The sequence below is a fragment of the Hemibagrus wyckioides genome, linkage group LG28 (genome assembly GCF_019097595.1).
Source record: "Hemibagrus wyckioides isolate EC202008001 linkage group LG28, SWU_Hwy_1.0, whole genome shotgun sequence".
NCBI lineage: Eukaryota > Metazoa > Chordata > Actinopteri > Siluriformes > Bagridae > Hemibagrus > Hemibagrus wyckioides.
The window spans coordinates 9,266,715-9,286,695 of record NC_080737.1 but is presented as its reverse complement, the minus strand read 5'-3'; the positions used below and the strand labels follow the sequence as shown (position 1 = coordinate 9,286,695).

At 36.1% G+C, this 19,981-nt stretch overlaps 1 protein-coding gene across 1 annotated transcript in view; it reads right to left on the bottom strand.

Moving 5' to 3' along the window:
• lamc3 (laminin, gamma 3) overlaps positions 1-16,264 on the bottom strand; it is a 116,311-nt gene extending 100,047 nt beyond the window's left edge. Inside the window, exons 1-2 of the mRNA XM_058383655.1 lie at positions 15,422-16,264; positions 4,240-4,544 (exon numbers count right to left, since the gene is read on the bottom strand). Coding sequence (XP_058239638.1) covers positions 4,240-4,544; positions 15,422-15,800 — 684 coding nt within the window. The 5' untranslated portion in view covers positions 15,801-16,264. The remainder of the gene's footprint in view (positions 1-4,239; positions 4,545-15,421) is intronic.
• Positions 16,265-19,981: the final 3,717 nt, after the last annotated feature.

The window sequence follows — 19,981 nt, the reverse complement described above, 5'->3', positions numbered from 1 at the left end:
ATTGCATTCCACACACACACACACACACACACACAAAGCTTCTTTGAGAATGTAGCTGTGATGCTTGGCTTGGGAGACCCACTGAAAGGGTACAGTATGACAGACAGCAGATAGGGATTTCAGAAGCAGGAGAATGATTAATGGCAGAAGAAAGAGCTCGAGATACAGAGAAAGAAGATAGGGTAATGGCAAAGAGATTGAAAACGATAGTGAAAATGAAGGACAGAAAGCGAGAAACCACATATTACTTTATATGTACCACCATTTGCTACATGGGATTTTCTGTATGCATGAGAAAGATATAGATATCTAGAGATCTTTCTAGCTTTGTCTTATTTTTTTTTTGGTAGACATGATAGCACATCTGGTTCGAATCCATGCACACAAGTGATATAAGGAATAATGCATGACAGACCATGGTGCTATTCTAAGTTTTAATACCCCCAGGGGCGGTGTGATATGGGCTGATAGAAAAGCAGATATTTGTATCAGCACAGTCTGGAGAGAGTTATTCCACTTTTGGAAGCAATGATCATTTTTTAAATTTAGGGATAAATGATTCAGGGACATTTTTGTTTTGTAGCATTATTGCTGTTCCAAATAGATTGTAATTTTGTCAAAATAAATAAATAAACACTAAAAGCACCCAACTCTTGGCCTAACTATTTTGCCACACAACCCAGCTCTTGATTACTGCCGTGTGACTGACAGCACATGTAGCTATTACGATCCTCGCGCTGCTCAGCGGACTATTTTGCATCGCTAGTCAGAGAGGGAGAGTAAAAAAAATCAAACGTATTCAGAAGGGGGTAGGATAATATGGTGCAATCCAGCTAATGGCACTCCCCATATATAGAAGCTAGCCAGGTAATTCATTGCAATTTAGCCATAACTACAAATGAAGAGTTTATTTGCAAAAACAGATAACTCTGTTTTTATAAATTTTCAGAAATGATGTTTTTTTATTGTGCAAGTAAGATCAATCAAACTGGACTTTGGTTGTTTTGATTAAGTATTAATTACTCAAAATAATACAGGTAACTTACAAAATTAAAGTTCATTGAAAGTATGTTTTTTTATTTATTAATAGTCTGTTTTTTGAGCAAAAGCAGATAACTATCTTTCAGAGATAAACAAAACCAAGTACTTGCTTTGTTATTGCATTTAAGTGTAATATTTAATATTCTTTAACTTAAAACAAGTAGTATAGGTAAACAGCAGCAAAAATAGACCATTAATAAGCAATATTAAACATTCTAGATGACAGAAATCGGCAATCAAGAGTTTATAACAAAACATCACAATGTACACAATTGGCATGATTTCTGTGTAACGTGAAATCCATGTGACAACACAGTGGCATCTTGTTTAGTTTTATCAGTGGTTGCATAAAACAATCGGGTTCATCTTTGTAATCTCCTCAGCTGATGATGTAGACGCCTGACAAACTTTGTTGTTGTGATTACGCACAATACAGGGAGCTTTTCCCTCACTGCTGTAACGTGCTGCTTTAGCAATGTTCCGAGAAAAAGTTTCAGCATTTATTTTTCTTTTATATCACAGGTTCATCAAATCCAACAAAATTATCCATACTCGATCACTTAGTCCTCTCAGCAAGCGCGTCTTTACGAAGTGACTAGCAGCCTGGTCAGCTGACCTGAATACTGCGTGCTGATTCGCTAAAATTGACTTATCGGTTTTTGCTCACAAACAACAAGGGCGCTTGTCGGCTTTTGCAGTACAACGTGAACTCTTGATGCCTTGAAAGTGGACAATACCAGCGTTTTTGACAAAACGTGTTTAGGGTTCAGATCTTTCTATATGTGGAGAATAACTAATGACAGTCAAATATGGTGTTTATCGGTTTTTGCAAATAAACTCTTCAAATATAACAATTTGTGTTTTGTTAGCTACATTTTATTTCAAAATTGAACAAGGCTGTGCACAATGGATGTCATGTTGTGACAGTTGTGCAGAGCAGAGGTGACATACTGTATATTTTGCTTGAAAAAAAGTTTCAGATATTCCATCAGCATGTTACAATTTACAATGATGTTTAATCGGATACGTTGATTAAACATCATTGTTGATTTTTTTAATTTAATTTAACAATATCAGAATCATACCCATTCACACTTCAACCCCCTCAATGTTCAATTAAAATGGGAAAATTAAAATGAAAATTAAATTGTCAGCATTTCTCAGAAAAAGTGGAAGGTTTAAATTCCTCTGTCCTGGGAACCTTGGAAAAAGTACGAACATCTGTGATTCGTTCCATAAATGTTAAGTGAACATGTCCAACAAAAAGCTTCATCATATCAACATCCATCATGCCAGTCTCTGTGTATGAGCTGCTACTCGAAAACAATAACATATTAAAACGTGTGCATTCGTAGAACCCGATCGTTTGTTTTACTGCTGGAGCCACTGCCCAAGCCATGAGGTTAAACAAAAGCAATCACCTGACCAAAAAGATTTAAGAATTCACTTGCGCTGGGGTGAATAACAATTCCCATTTGTGTGCGTTCTTATATTGAAAAATGTCACAGATTCATAAAATAGTGTGTAAGAGAGTAAACTCTCCGGTTTATCTCTCTCATGCAATACGCTCTGCTTAGGTATACTAAACATGTTGTGTGTTTAGGCAATTGCAGAACTAATTATAACTTCAAACCCTTCACTGTCATTTGCCTACTGTGATTTTTTATAGTGTGAACTGCTTGCTGTGATTTTCTCTGAAAGTGAAGATTGAGTGGACTACCTACCTCTGGTAAAAAACCAAACTTCACTTTCATATAAAAAATTCTTGTGTTTGTGTGTGAGAAATGATGTGGGGTAAACGCACAACAAAATTTTTTGGTCATGAATTGAGATCATAGAGATAACCAGCAACCAATTTTTTTACTATTTATGACTGAAGACAGGCACCAAAGATGCCCTGGCAGTGTCAGAAATTAAAATTTTAAAAATTTTGTGTGTGACTGCTGCTACGGTGGTCATGGTCATATAAAAGCCTTCAATATAAGGGCAACATAGTATTATGTGACTAGTCTAAATAATAGGTATGTTTTATTATATATATACATGCTACGCTGTTGAAAGTAATGATCTTAAAACAGTACTGTAATCATGCAGTTTAAAACTGTTCAATTTCAACGTTATTGTATACATTGCTATACTGCTGCTAGCTGATCACACCATCTCTCAGAATACAAGGGAGGCATGCATCAAGACTCTTCTCTGTTAGGCATCTACTGTAAGTGGTGGAATAAACTTTCCCAAGGTGTCCAAACAACTGAGTCACTAGCACTAGCGCTTAAAAACTTACTATTACATTTACGATATTTGGCAGACATTCTAATCCAGAGCGACTTACTTTTTTAAGCTCATTTTATACAATTGAGCACTTGAGGGTTAAGGGCTCAAGGGCTCCTCAGTATTTAAACTCACAATCTTCCAATCAGTAGTCCAACACCTTAACCACAGTCCCCAGACTACTACTACTACTACTACTACTACTACTACTAATAATAATAATTATTATTATAATTATAATAATAATAAAAAGAAGAAGAAGAAGAAGAAGAAGAAGAAGGAAAAGAAAAAGAAGATGAAGATGAAGAATTGCTTGTGTGCTGTTCTTGCTATAATCACCTCCCAATACATTTTTTATACTGATGGCATTCTTAGAGACTTACTGTTCAGACAACACTTCAGGCTCCAGCATTTCTGTACGATGTTCTGAATAAGGGCATCTACCAAATGCCATTAATGTAAATGTAAAATTGAGCAACTTTCATGCCGTACATTCACACGAGGATTGGTCTAGAGTCCAACTACCATTAACATTAAAATAGCTGATCAGCTCCAATGTGAAGTTTCAAATAATCCAGGTATACTTACAGATTGGTCCAGAGTAACTGATTCTGAGCACTTATATCAACTCACTTGAAAGAGGGATAGGGAAAAGTGCACTCCCATATGTAAGCACAATAGAGTTGAATTATATTAGAGCTCCTGTAAATCCCCACCAGTTGCATGGCTAGCCAAGGGGCAAACATTACATTACTTTGAATAATATGCAACCATAATATGAGAATGTTTTTCAGACTAGGGGTGTCCGAACATTTCCGGCAAAAGGCTGGTGTGGGTGCAGGTTTCATTCTAAATTGAACAACATCTGATTCAACCTGCTTTAGACCTAGAATAATAATAACAAAGTAATATAACTGTGCAAACCTGTAGTACTGGGCTCTGGTCAAAGTTGTAGGCACTAGGTCTTCCTTCAAGGGTAGAAAAAGCTACATTTCCTCCTGTTAGTGGAGAGATGTCGCTAAACTCATCCGTACAGAGTGCTGTTCTCTCCTCCTCTCCAGGTCGTATAAAGCCCTTGGAGTCTCTCCTATAGGTCTTCTGGCAGGATGCACTGTAGTACTGGTATGGCTGCCAAGGTGCTGTCTCATTTGTACGCTTGTAAATGGCAAAACTCTCTGGGCGGCTGGTGTAGAACTTCAACCGGACGTATGTGATCTCATAGGCTTTACCTGTTGACGAAAGGTGTTCAGAGTGACTCACAAATCAAAGGGGATACAATCCAAGCAGTTAACTTAACCACTACCTCTGATTTTCTTTCTTTTTGTGCTATCTCTTTTGTATTGAGTTCTCTTAATTTGGTTAGCTGTGCTGACTGATTCTTATTACCTGTAATATTCTATCGAAGTCAGTGAAGCACAGGGTGTATTTCGATTCAACAATCCAAAGCTGCATAATTACATAATTAGCCCAGAGCAGTATTTAAATAATGTTGGTAAGTCCTGTTCTCTCCTTAGGACAGAAAAAAAAAACAAGACTCTAAAATGAGGTAAACAAGGAGAGTCATGGTTAGATTGTACATGAATGAGCACTTAATATTGAGCAATAATGCTGTTTGTGAAACAAGGAAATTGCAACAGAGTTTGTTGGAGTCAATTATAAATGCAACATGTGCAGTAGATTGGGTTGCACTGAAGAGCTGACTGACTATAAACTTTTAAGTAAGTTCTTGAAATTTCTGCCCTTCTGAATCTGCCCTTCTCTGTGGTCTAAGTAAGTGCTATTATTGTAAAATGGAAATGTCTAGGAGCAACATTTCAGACACAAAGCAGTAGGCCACCCAATCTCACAGAGCAGGGATGCAGAGTGCTGAAGCGTGTCTTACTGTACATAAAAATCGCCTTTGCGCTCTTGCATCATGCACTACAGTTCCAAACTGCCTCTGGAAGCAACATCAGCACAAGAACTGTATGTCAGAAGTTTCACAAACAGGTTTCCATGGCCTGAGCTACTGCACACAATCCTAAGATCACTATTTGCAATGCCAGGTCTTCTAAAGCACACAGCCACTGGATTTTGGAGTGGGGTGATGAATCATGCAGTCTGATGGATAAACCAGGGTTTGGTGAATGCCAAGGGAATGCTACCAACTGACATGCAAAGTGCCAACAGTTTGGTGATGGAGTGATAATGGTGCAGGGGTTGTTATATCTCCATATCAGGAAAATACTTTTAGCTATAGAGTGTATCTCAGTTGTACATCTATTTATTATTCCTTTGGCCAAATACAAAAAGGTGTCACATGTTGAATATGGTAGACTGTTTTAACTTCTCCAGGCAATTAATGCTATAATGTCTCGTGTATGTGGCCTTATAATACAAAAGCCTGAAAGCCATTGTCTAACTACACTATATGTTGTGAATACCTTGAAAAGTCCACAGTGAAACACATAAAATAAAATATAAATCTGTTTGTAGTGAAATAGTTATGTCATGTTTAGAGATTCAGGTGCAAATTTTGATGTATTATTCTTATCAAATATTTGTGGCTGTCTGCCACTCTGGCATCACAGGGGGACATTGCTAGCACAGGTACAGTGGCGTTTTTTTTTTTTTTTTTTTACCAGTATACTGGCATTCCATGAAATCACCTTATTGGATAGTTTCAAGCAGTGTAAACAAATAATTTTCTGGCTGCAAGTCTGATATAAAATTAGTCAGGACTCTGTTGGCTTTCAGTGTGAGACCAGTGTTTTTCCTTCTTTTGGATAACCTTATATAGAACTTTAGTGGTTGAAGATAACATCTTTGAAGATAGAAACATTTGTGAAAAAAATAGCGATTTTGCCCCTAGTAGGTTAGGTAAAAACAGACATAAATGAAAAATTACAAATTATTCTTAAAGACTCGTGTATCTACTTTTATAGGAACCATTAGCCACCACTGTGGAGTGTGAAATGAGTGTGAAAAATAAAATAAAATAAAATAAATCACACATCAAAACAGGCACAAGTTTCATTTGTTGAAATCTTTGAAAAAGAGTTATTTGAAGAAAAATAAAATACTGATCTCAAACATAAGGGATAACAGGATTTGTGATTTCCATATATTTATTTTGGCCAAAAACAAAATACTATGAATTTTTCTCCTGTTTACCATTTTTATTGACGTCCAATGCCATTTTATATACAGAGGAAGTGAAAGAACAAATGATGGATTACATTTTTACACTGAATTACGCCAGAGACTATGGTATTAGCATCAAAGATTTGGAAACTGATCTGGTGGCAAAATACTATAATGCTGCTGCATTGTGTCTTTAGGTAGAAATGAAGTGAGGACTAATTCCCATTGACAATATTATCAGCAGGTAGTCATTGTGGGTAATGGAGTAAGGCATAACTAAATCTTGGAGGCCACTGAAGACGTGTTAATTACAAAGATTAATATCCTTTCTTTTATGGTTCTTGCATTCGAATGGATTTGGTTCCTAGCATTTTGATGTTGATCTGCTTGATCTGCTGACCAAACACTGATGGTGACTTTCCAACAAGCAAGTGGCTATTGAGATGAAATGGTTGTGAGCAGTGGACAGAGTGGGAGGATATAACAAGAGGTTTCTTGCACTCTATGTCTAGCAACTTAAACTGCTTTGAAACATCAGGTGACCATTCTGTCCTGAAAAGATAGAAAGAATATGTTTTTTTTCCTTTATCCAAGGCTCCCGGCTCAATAAAATAATATATGACTTCTCTGTGTGGGTCATTGCTACATTCTGTGATGTTGTAACTCCCATAACATCATCATGTAAGAGGGTCATGTAGGTCAAATCAGTGATATTACAAAATTGACAGGATTATCGCTCTCTCTTTTCTAAACCTTTAAAAAAATGTCATGAGTTAATTTTTTATATGTTCACAGAAAACGCCTGAAACAACAGAGCTCTCTGAAAGATTGGATTTTACAAGGATGTTAAAGAAATGGGCCAAAAAAGAGTAAAAGTAGAAAATCAGAAATAACACCAAGTAGGAACCGCAGAAAAAATCTATAAAATGATATAGAAGAAAAAGATGAAAAATCCAAATTACATTAGCAGAAAATGCAAGTGTCTGATTTAATCATTTTCAATAATTTTTAATAATTACTCTGTCCTGATACTGTCTTATTATGTTTTAGATTCCAGTCATAAAACTCACATTCATTTCATCACACTTAAATTATTCATTTAGCCTTATAACTAGAACCCCGTAAGAACGGACCTGCCTCCCTGTAAATAAATCTCTTCCAAGATTTACAGAACATCTGCACTTCTTCATTTTTTATAAGTTACACTGCAAACACATTTGGGTTTATTTTCCCAGACTTCACAAAGTGTTATTGTTATCCATGCAAGAACTATAAATAAAACATTTCTGGTCTCCATTTCCTAAATCTGGGTGGGAAGAACAGATCTTTTGGGAGGTGCTACAGACGGGAGAGGAATGTAGATCATGGTAACTGTTAAGCAGACTCAAGTTCGAAGCCGCATTGTTGAAACAAAGGAGTTTTTTTAGGGGTATAAATAGGATACCATTTATATTAAAGGACATCAGGATAAGATAAGAAGCATGTTATTGGGATCATAACACAGGCAGGCAGCAACACATTAGTGATTAAGTAAATAAGTAAGTGGCCTTTATTTATTTCCAAGAAGGCACCAAAATACATGACAACAGTTAGCACAACAGAAATGGTAATATAGATGGTATAATATAATTACATATCACAGAAGCAACTTACAATATGGCTGTACTCAAAATAATTTATAAGTGCCATAAATTGAATTTGCAAAGGGAGCACAGTAAATTTTAAGTGTTCCTGTAAGTTGTTCTGCGTTGTTGTAGCATTAAAATCCTCCTGTCCCCAGCTCAGACCTAACATGGGGAACAGCAAGTGAAAAAAATGTCCTCTGACAATGTCCTGTCATGACTTCACCAGCAATGCCACCTCCCAGCCACAGAGAGAGCCCTCACCTGAATATTGATGTGGCTCCAGGGTTGGAATTTCTCTTCAAAAGTACAGCTCACACCAACACTCAGCACAAAGTATTGTTAGTGCTAGCTACATACCGAGCCGTTCATTGTTTTCTCTTTATGATGCCTTACATGTCAATAATGTAATGTCCAGTTTTTACTAAAAAATGATGGGTGACAAATAAATAGCTTGGAAACCACATGTAATAGAAACAGAACCAGGATAATCTGTAATTAAGAAACGAGCAATAAAACACAGGTGTATCACAAAAGACAAACAGAAAGAAACATAGAAAGAATACATGTGTGAACACATCTTATGTGAAAGTATCACTAATTGAGACACAGGGAGTGAATGAATCAGTGTTTTGGAAAGAATCTTTTGAATGAATGTATTGTTCTTAATCACTTACTAAATCATATTTCTCATTCATATAAGTCCCACCTGTGTACCATATTTGGCAGCTTTTTCCTGACTGCACTAGACTGCAAGCTTTGAAGGTGAATGTCATTAGTTGGATGTATCGAGCGAATATGCCTCTTACTGAACGAGATTGGGGTTGAGTCTGAATGAGAGAGGTTCTTTTTTGTAAAAAAAAAAAAAAAGGGGGAATATGTGGCTCAGCATGGACTGAAGGAACTACATTGTGAATGATTTGGTTGAACTTGTACTGAATGAAACAAATGAATCAACAGGAGAAGGGGCAGGATACATGCTGTAAAGGGAAGGTCAATTTTATATCTGTATATTAAGCATCCCAATTAGAAAGCAGAGTACAGTATGGGTGTGAAGGAGTATATCACTGGTTGGAATGTGAATGAATGAGAGACTGCTGACTCACTGATGTTGTTCCTTCAGTTTGCTTCGCCTTCAACAAGAAGAGAAACAGTACATTTGAAAAAATGTGTTGAACTGAGAAGAACCTTATGTGTGTATTCATAGCATAAAATATACAAGAATATGTAGACGGGCATCCTGCCCAGGGTGTACCCTGGGTCTCCCGGAATAGGCTCCAGGTTCCCTGCGACCCAGCAGGATAAGTGGTGTATAGAATGCATGGATGGATGGATGGATGGATGGAAACTACTTTAGATATGTATGTAAAAATGCTTATAATTCTTATTCTAATTATATTTGTATCCTCATTCATGACCACTGACCCTTTCTTGAAAATAAATGTACCTGATCTTTTACTATGTGGATTGAACATGCCAATTTTTCAATAAAACATAATACTAAATCTTGTCTCTTAAAATGGGGCGTTTTTAAAAATGAATGTACTGAGTGAATGAATCAATGACTTACTCAATATCTATAAAGACACTCAGTGACACGGTGTATTGATGTAACTTGCAGAAAGGATCGCATGAAAAGATTTGAGTCGCTGGGCTGAAGTGAAATTACCAGCACTAATCAGGATCTATTAACAAATGTCTTAAGGTGGATCACTTTTTGCTTGAACCAAGTACAAAAGCATAGACAGAATAGTAATTGTTTCATGCCTATCAGTGACATTTGTGGCAGGTAATTCCAGAGAGTGAATCACACCCTAGATTTGATCTTCACTGCACAGATATTTATCACTGACAAATCCGGAACATGTCATCAGCAGCAATTGAGAAGGTGTATGTGAAATAGAGCTGGAGGTGTGATGACTGCATATACGACGGATTATTGAACCTATCACCTGTTTTTCCCCTCAAAATACCAAGAAAATGAACTAAAAATAGTGAACGAAAAAAGAGGACACGTTGTCCAAAAGGAAAGATGACAGAAATGTAAGGTTGTGTGTGTGTGTGTGTGTGTGTGTGCTGGTGTTTAGTATTCAGAGTAAACACATCATGAAGCCAGTTAGGGAAAAAATGAATAAATAACAAATGCAGCTGTCTTTAAGTGCGTATGTGTACTTGTGTGTGTGTGTGTGTGTGTCTATGTATGTGTCTACGTCTGTGTCAGACGTCAGTGCCTGGAACACAACAAAACAACATTAAACAAAATTTAAACAGGGAAGACAGAGGACAACATTAAGAACAAACGCAACAGCTCGAACAGAAATAAATAATTGGTTTCAAGTCACTCAAGGAGGCAAAGTATAAAGTTTACATTTACATCTTTGGCTACAATGAAATAATAAGTGAATGCAGACAAGCTAAAACATCAGTGCTGTCCTGAAGGTCATTTGTGACTGCAATTCTTTGGCCTTTTTTGTTGATGCAGAGGTAGGAAGCCATGACAGAAAAATGTCTCAGAAATGTTCTCAGGTTTTTTTTGTTTTTTTTTTGCTTTAATTTGATTAGCCGTTTGAGTTTTTCCTTATTTATTTCTTTTTCTACATTGAACATCCTGAAAAATCTTTATAAGGCATTTCTATCAATGTAGTGATTGTTTTTAATACAGTAAGAATCTTTAAAAGACACAGACTGCGACAGTGTCAGATTTCAGTCCAGTTCTCCTCAGGAGGGATGTTAGTTACAGGTAGAAATCCTTAACAATTAAATAAGTGTGTAAAAAGTATAGGTTTCAGTAATGCTGATTTATTTCATGTCCGTAAGTTGATAAATGCCAAGGTCATTTGCACAGCTTATTTGCATTTAGTGACACCCATAAAATTCCACATAGGGTAAAGCTCACAGACAGCTGAAAATGCTAAATGAGGTCAAAATGGAAATAAAAGGAATTTCTCTAAAACAGAATTATAAATTATTTTGACTTGTGTCTACACCCATTTTATATTTTTTCTAAAAGTGTTTTGCATTTGTTGTAAATCATCCGTATTTGCAGATGCATTTTTGAGAGCTGTATTTTGTTTCTTGTGCTTCTGTCGTTGTTCATCACCAATTCGATAAATCATTTCAAAATAATAAACATTAACTGAAACATTTCATTTCATTTCAAATGTTTTTTTTTCTAGATTTATGCCTTTAAGTCTTTATTATAGTATGTTTTCTTACACAAATTATAACTAACACAAAAACGAATTACACTTTCATTGTTCATTGAAATATGATCTAGTAATTGCTAACATTAATCACAAATATTATCTATATTGTTTAGGATTAAGATAAAGACAATATCTGTAAAGGACTTTTATGTTTTTATTTTTCCCCTCCCCTGTAGTCCTATTAAAACCCCAATAATGTCCGCAGGTTAATTTGATCTTTGAGTCCAAAGAGTGAACATAACACAAGGGTTAAACTTGACAGCGTAATCTGTGTCTAATGCTGCAGTAACTCATTGCTATTTACATGATTTGAATCTGATCAATCATGGCTCATATGTGTCTCCTTTTAAATGAATAGAATTACACAAACTCAGGATTACTCAACAGATCCAATCACTTTTCACTTACGTGACCACATTTCTTGTGTAAATGCTCCTACAGATAATTTACAAATAAATATCCAGCCTGATAAATGAACCCTACTGTGAGAGTTGTGTGTGCTTGTGTGTTATGATTACAACATCTAGCACTTGAAGTTTATCCAGCACTAGTTACTGCAGCATAGCATCTAATCCTTGTTTATGAATCAGTAGACTAAACCACCCTGTCTGTGCAATGAACTTGAGAAACTCAGCTACTATATGTGAGTGTCTGTGTTAATTGCTTTCCACCAGACTAAGTATTTCTGAGTGGCACATGCTGGAAGATAATATTGTTTATTTTATATCTAAAGCAGAAGGGAATACATAAACATCTACAACTCATCCCCATCTGCTTGTTATGGGCATCTTTGGTTGCCAAATAATTTAATCACCATCACATAAAATATGTCTGAGCTCCATCTGAAGCTGGAGTTTCACATCTGCCACTCCAGAGATAGAAATGATTTAAACAAGTACATTTCATGAAGTTTTATAAAATAATGACAAACAGCAGATTTTACCCTGTGATTATTAAACAATCTATCTGCAATTTTTTAAAATAAGGAATGACAAAAGCACATTCAATCTTCCTGCATATAATTATTTTGTCACTAAGAACAAGAAATAACCTTTTGGTAGCACCTAGATTAACTGATCATATGATAGCATCCAGCTAAACACATCTGTCTATGTTCAATCTAAAGGCCACTGTCACACCAGATCAGATATTTCCCATGCTGTATGCTAGATAACTTGATTACAGGCTGTCCTTGTGGTATGTTGAAAGATAATGTATCTTTAGTATCTTCGGCTATCTAGCTGAATCATCCATAATAATTAGTAGCACCTCTATTTTCTTCACAAAAAACATACTACACACTACAGTTATTATTATTGGATCACAAGACCGAAGTTTGCGAATTTACAGGTCAAATATTAGAAGGAAACACTACCAGAAGCAAAGTCATCCTTCACAGCCCATGTCCTTTAGCCTTCTGTGAATTGGAATCAGAAATTGTAAATGCTTTGAATAAACATTAGATATTGGCACCTTTCGAATACAAAATGCTAGCCTGAAGTTATAATGCTGGAGACTTTTTGGAGTATCCACTGAACAAATGTTCCTGGGACAATGCCTGGGGGGGGCTTGACACTTTGTCAGGATTGCGTAACGTGCTGCTTCTTTGTCTGAAATTTTCAAAAGCACCACATGGCATCTGTGTCTCATATTGGTTTTTAGAAGGTTGTTGAGGGAAAACTACAATGAAAACCAGATGGGTGAGGTATTCTTTGAAAGTTTGTGTGTGTGTGTTTGTATGTGTCTGTGTGTGGGAAAGACCTGACCTGAAATCTATGCAACGAGACCTCTGCTGCTTTTTGTGTTTGTCTTCTTCCTCGTAGTGTTTTGTTTACCATCTCTCACACACGTGTGTGTTGATGCATGTCTGAGCCTAGGAAGTAATTTGTTTGGTTTGGAGGCTAGAGAGAGCTGAACACAGACCCCTGACTAGAAGCCATCCGGTGATCAAAAGGAAAAAGTAGAACCTAAGATGAAAGAGACAGACGTGGTAGACTTTCTCTCACGATTTCCTGTTCAGAGATTCATGTCTTAGCACCAGGGCTGTCAACTCATTGAGTAAATCTCAAATCTATAGTGGCTTATTGCTACTTATAAAGACAATATTGTACTATTCAGGGTTTGTCGAACAGTTGACATTTAAGCTTCTGGGAACTCATCTTCATAACCTTTTTCACAGCAGCAGTAAATCATACCTTTAACTTTACATTTTCTGAATTCCAACTCTGTATAGTTTGTCCGTTCAAGATGTTTGGCACTTGATGATGACTCCTGTGTGACAGGTCATCTAAATTAATAAGGCAGAACTCAACCCATTTACTACATGTGTAGTGGCTAGTATAATTAGAGATTTCGCCTATTATCAAAAGGAATGAAGGTGGAATGTACATGCAGTATATACAGTAGTGCACTGTAACAATAATCGGACACTTAAAGATAGTCAAAACTTTTCAAGGTCAATAGACACTGGATACTTATTGACTTCCTCTTTCTTTAATTCTGACAAGATAGTCATTCTTGTACTAGGACCACATGCAGCTAGAAGTAAGATGTCTGATTATATCATGACTCCGGATGGCCTTTCTGTTTCATCGAAGAAATATTGAAAGGATATAAGATAAGAAATATAATATCACTACACAATGCAGGGAAAGCTAGTTCATACGTTTGTTACCTCTAGGTTGGATAATTGAAATGCCTTACTGTGTGGATGTTCCAGTAGCTCCAGTAAGTGCAGAATGCAACAGCTAGTGGTCTAACTAGTACCTATTTCATCCACACTCCACTGTCTCTCACTCATATTTTGCATTGATTATAAAATACTACTACAGACCTTTTTATGATCTTCCCACTTCAATCAAAAGGTGCAGACTACTTGTTGGTACCTCACATAGTGAACGCTACAGCAACTGTTTCTTACAAAGCTCCACAACAGAAAAGTCTTTCTATTAGTTTTTGGGATTCAGACACAGTCTCAGTCTGAAATGTGATTAGTCAAGTCTTTTGTGAATAGTATTTTTTCTTTGGTATAGGTGTAGATCTGCAGGGTTCATGGGCATGGAGTGTTTTGGTAAACTGGGATGTTTGGATGCTGTCAGGTTTGCTGGCAGTGGAGTGTCTGCAGACGTTTTCGAAATTTGAGTTTTGTGCTTTTTTTGTGGAAAATGGCTTGAATTGATAAATGAACAAGCAAATAACAACCTAGGGTCTATATTAAGGATTAATATGTTTGCAGCTGTGGAAATTAAAATATTAGATATGATTAGGTGACCAGTCACGAGGCCACACAAATCCAACCAGTGGTATCAATTAATTTTTAATGCCTTTAACCCCCTGAGCTTGATTAAAAAAAGTGCTGTTATGCCATTTAGAGCATATGGGTTAGTTAAGACTTTGAAATAGAAACGACACTGAACTGCAATGAGCTCGAAAGATCAGGATCCAATAAACACAGGAAATCACCACAGGAAGCAGCTAAATCTTGAATGACACATAAAACAACAGCAGTAAATTCTCTGAAAATCTGCATCTAGTATCAACTTTCCATTACAGAGACATTAGAATGAAACAGTCTAATATTATGACTGCTTATAATAATACTAATAGCAATAAAGCTTAAATAAAGTTTATGTGAAATGTAGTTTCATAAAATTCTAGATATAATTAATAATAATAAGTGTAAACAAATACTTCATATGTCTAAAGGTTTCTGTGTGATTTTTTTTAGGCTGTCTAATCAGAGAAGGCATGATAGTCTACTCTACTCATCACTGAACTGAACTGAAATGAAATAGCAGCATTCAAGCAGGTTCAAATTGAGGCTGACTGTTAATGTAGGAGAAATAGGATGGCTAAATTAAATGGGGTTTTGCTGTGCGAACCCTCTTCTCATAACGCCATGGAGTGGTTCATTTCACCATTTGATTAGCAAATATTTCTCATTTATTGCTCTTCTGAAATGAAACCTGCAGCCGAAATGGCAATGTGGCTATCGGTGAACAGAAGCCTTTAGAAACATTTAGCTGAATCTACTTTACGTAATAGTGCACAAGTCTCCATTCATTACGCCTAACTGTATCGTGATGTCATGTGCACAGTGCTAACTGGGAATCGACTAACAAAGAGGAAATATTCTTAGTTATCAAAAAGTCTTACCTAAGTGTAGTGTTAGATTGACAGAGTTGGGGTACTGGACACCATAGAACATGGACTGGCTTTGCCACCAGGTAGGTTCCTCATCACTGTGGAAGTCATTCAGGTAGGTGGCATTGTGGTTTGTCTCGAGGTCTGAAGCGTCACAATGGCGACAGGAGCGTGTGGAACCCGTTTGCATGCAGTAGTCCTCAGGAGGAGAGCCGCATACGTTTGAAACAATTATGGAACGGTTGAAGGCTGCATTTTCAAATTTCGGCATGCAGACACTTGGTGAGCCTTCCTCATTGTGGCAGGAGTCCATCCCAGAAAAAACATATGAATATGAGAGGAATAAAAGAAAAAGGATGGAGATGACAGAGGGAGATGTAGTGGAGTACATGCTTTATGCAGCAGCAAATAAAGTAAAGTAAATGAATAAGTAAAGTGATTTAGTGGACACTAGAAATGGAAAAAGGAAGAGATAAATAAAGCCTGTCTCAAGCACATGAAACTAAATGTCTGATTCTTAACAGCATATTTCTTAGTACAAACATACCCTCAGATGTACAGGCATGCATGCTTAAGCATTTATCCACAGAGTTAGAATCAGTGACAAGACTATAAGTAAATAACATGCATTACATTATAAATAAGCAGTGCCATGCAGTTCAACAGTGTCTTTTTTTTCAGGAATAAAAGTAGTTCCACAGACTCACATGCATGTAATAGAAACATAAAAGTTGTGAGAAGTTTGGAAAGTTTCCTCGGGCTCTCATGTGGAGCAATCTTCATTCCTCCTTTCTTTCCTGAAGACTCCAAACATGTTTCCCATTTAATACGTTCAATGTGACGAGAGCGTACGGACACACACACAGGCACAGATGAGAAGGAAGGGCAAACTAGGCAAGAGGCGGCATGATGGGGTGTAGACTAAAGGAGGAGGGGTAAAATGAGATGAAAGTGTGGAGATTAAAGGGTTAGGGGGAGCGGCGCCTCCTTTTTGAATGGAATAGTATTGCAGTTTATGTTTTTGTCTTAAACTTCTTTAATATTTGTTTATCAGTTCTCTGCATTTGATATCACCTTTTAACGTTTTAGCATTTTTACCAGATGCTTTTTTATTCAAAGCAAAGTGCAACCCAGCCACATGGTTTAGAAGGTGGTCTGTGGATTTGAAATAAAATACATTGGCAAAAGGCAGGGTACACCATGGCCAGTCTATCATAGGTCACAATCACACTCTATGGACAATTTAGAGATGCCAATCAGCCTAGAACACACATTTTTGGACAGATCCTGAATCACCCCAGTTGCAGTACATGAACCAAGCATGCTATGTATTTTGTTAAAGCAGCACAGCAGAAACGGCATTCATGCTCTGGATATTCAGACCTGCTAAAAATTCCTGATATGATAAACAAAATGCTTTAAAGCAGTTATTTGGTATTTCCCAGAAAATACCTGTACTTACCTGCATTTTCTGAGATTTCTACAAGCATCTGGTGAGATTTGTTCAGTACATTTATCACTGTAGTGCTGATTGTTGAATTAAAGCATTTTATAAGAAGTCTTCACCTGTATATTAATATTATACTTAATAATATAGCAATATTCTTAACAATATTCTTATATTAATTATATTCTTAATAACATTAATAATAAATCTTCACCTCATATATTAATAATATTAATATTAATATTATGTTCAGTGTGAAACTAAACCAACCTGTCATCCAAAGCTCCATTGAAAGTGATCTTTTCTGAATAATGAAGAATTAGAAAATGTTTTAAAAAAACAATCATCCATTACAGATACATGCTTCAGAAAGTCCAGGTGTACATGTGAGGACCTCTGGTCTTCAGATGTCAGCTCTATTGTTACTGATATATATAATAATTGTATTAGATAATAATTTGACTTTACACACAGGGCAAAGATGCACACCTTTTGAGTCCTTGAAGCCACATAATCCATTGTCCAAGATCTGAATATTCATGAATACAGTCAGTTGGTTAATCCAGCATGAGGAGAGCATTCTGATTCCATGTGTATATTTTTCCTGAGCTATCTCTAACCTTTCACAGAGTCATACATCTGGCAACACCTCAAAAACTACATATTGTAAATGTAGTTCCCGACTTCATTGTTAAACTAACTGCATTTAAAGATATTTTTTGATTTATCACTCATGTTGCCCAAAATGTCATTCAATTTCTGGCCACATGCTTCAGGATCATTAAGATGACAATTTTAATGCATTTCTGCATGTTCCACTTGTGTAGGTATATAATTGCCTGCTCTTTCTTTCTCCAGTTGTTTTCTATTTTTTACCCCCTCAGTGTTATACCCAAAAGCATGCTATTAATTTTTACTGTATTTCTCAAAGCTAGAATATATTACACACAAACAAAATGACACATGCTTTTTGAAACTCCCAATTCAGGAGGCTTATGGAGCAATTTATTTTAGATTAGGTTGCTTAATGATTTTTAACATCCCCCAAATGTGAAACTTGCAGCCAGAAGGCATGCTGGAAGCTCAGTTTTTGTTTGGATTACTGATTCTAGAATAAAGTTAAGTATTACTACTTATTAGATAGATACTAATATTAGATATGATTAATAGATCATTTTATTTGTATGAATTAATATTAATACATTAATAATACATAATGATAATAATGATGTATGGATGGATGGATGGATGGATGGACGGACGGAATTGATCCCAATGAGGAACATTGGGTGCAACAACAGCAAAGGCCATTGCAGTAAAGATAAATAGTTAAATAGTACTTGCAGAATCTGAAAAATGTTAATAATTTAAAAGAAATAAGATATAGCTTATAAACTATTTCACATAACAGATATTTGCAAACAAAATAATAACTGAATTTACTCAAATGAAACAGTTCAAAAGTTGACATCCCATCGATTCTTAATACTGAGTGCTGTTACCTGAATGATCAACAGCTGTTTTTAGGTTTTGGGAGTCCCTCGTTTGTCCTCAGTAAATAACCTGCCTAAAGTTCCTCAGTAAAATCCTGCACAGGTCCTGCACATTCTTTGCTTTTCCGGCATCTTCTGCATTTTTGAGCCCTTTCCAACAGAACCTATATAATTTTGACACTTTTAACACTGAGGACAACTGAGGGACTCATACACAACTATTACAAAAGGTGCAAACATTCAACGATGCTCAAGAAAGCAACATGTTAAATTAAGAGCCGGGGGGTATAAACATCTGAATCGGATTATCGGTGTAAATTGCTATAATTTTATTTAAAGATCTTAGTATTGCCTTTCAGAAGCTACATGACACAAAATAATAACAATTTACCCCGATTAGCCAGTTCAGAATTTCCCTGGTGTGATGTGACAGCATGAAATACAATAGCAGGTGTAATAAACAGAACAATGTAGATTTTTTTATAGACTTTTTAGACTTTTCCCCCAAAATACCTTTGAAGAGAAACTAGAAGTAAATTGACTAAGCGGAAATTTTCCAATCAATGTACAAATGACAAACAACTGAAGCAAAGGATTTGTGTAAATAATTAATAATAACTTATAAGCGACAGAGAGACAGAGACAGAGACAGAGAGAGAGAGAGAGAGAGAGAGAGAGAGAGAGAGAGAGAGAGAGAGATACCGAAATAATACTATTTCATTTGTTAGAATAGCTGCAGAAGTAGAGTGCAAGTGAAGTAATGTCTCCGTAATGGGCTGCACCCTACTGCGTAGAACAGTTTGTAGGTGGGTAAGATTGACAAGTCCATCAGAGCACATGCATTAAGATGGTCAAAAAAATATTGAGATGAATGAGCTGGCATCTCACTGGGGGATCCACTAACAATTTTCTGCAGCTGAGTGGACACTGAGTATTGATCTCCTGTTGAAGCTGATGGCACATTTTGAGCCTAATTTTGTTCTTCCTACCATTCTTTGAAAAGAATTTCTAAAAATGAAAGGCAGAAGAAAGCACTTTGAAATCTTTGTTACTTGGTACATGATGTATGTGCTGTAGTAATGAGCAGTATAAATAGCAAAACATGCAGTATGTATCGTATTATGTAAATCGGATACCCACAATCTAATTATGATGTTATGACTCAATCCGATGCTTCCTCAAACTAATTTTATGACATTGCTTTAATTGGAGAGTCCTTATAATAAACAATGAACTAAATTCCATCTGATTGGCAATTATGGTTGAGTAACATTGTGCTTTGGAAAGTAATACAGTACATAGTAACATTATTGAAATTAACAGTAGTAATTAGTCATGTGAGCTCTTTATTAATACTGATCAGTAAGTAGCAAGACCTTAAACAACTGTCAGTATCATATCACCTTTAAATCATTAACATGTAGTACAGAATGTATCGCTGCAAAAGCAGAAGTGCAGCATCTTTAGACATTAATATGAATGTCTTGTCCATGTTTGGAGATGACACACCTTCAGCAGCATATTAACCAAGTACAAAATTAAAAGTCTGTCATTTAATGTGAGGATTTCATTGTCTTGGGAGCTAATATATGTCCTGATACATTATTTCTACCTTCTCTGTCGAGCTATACA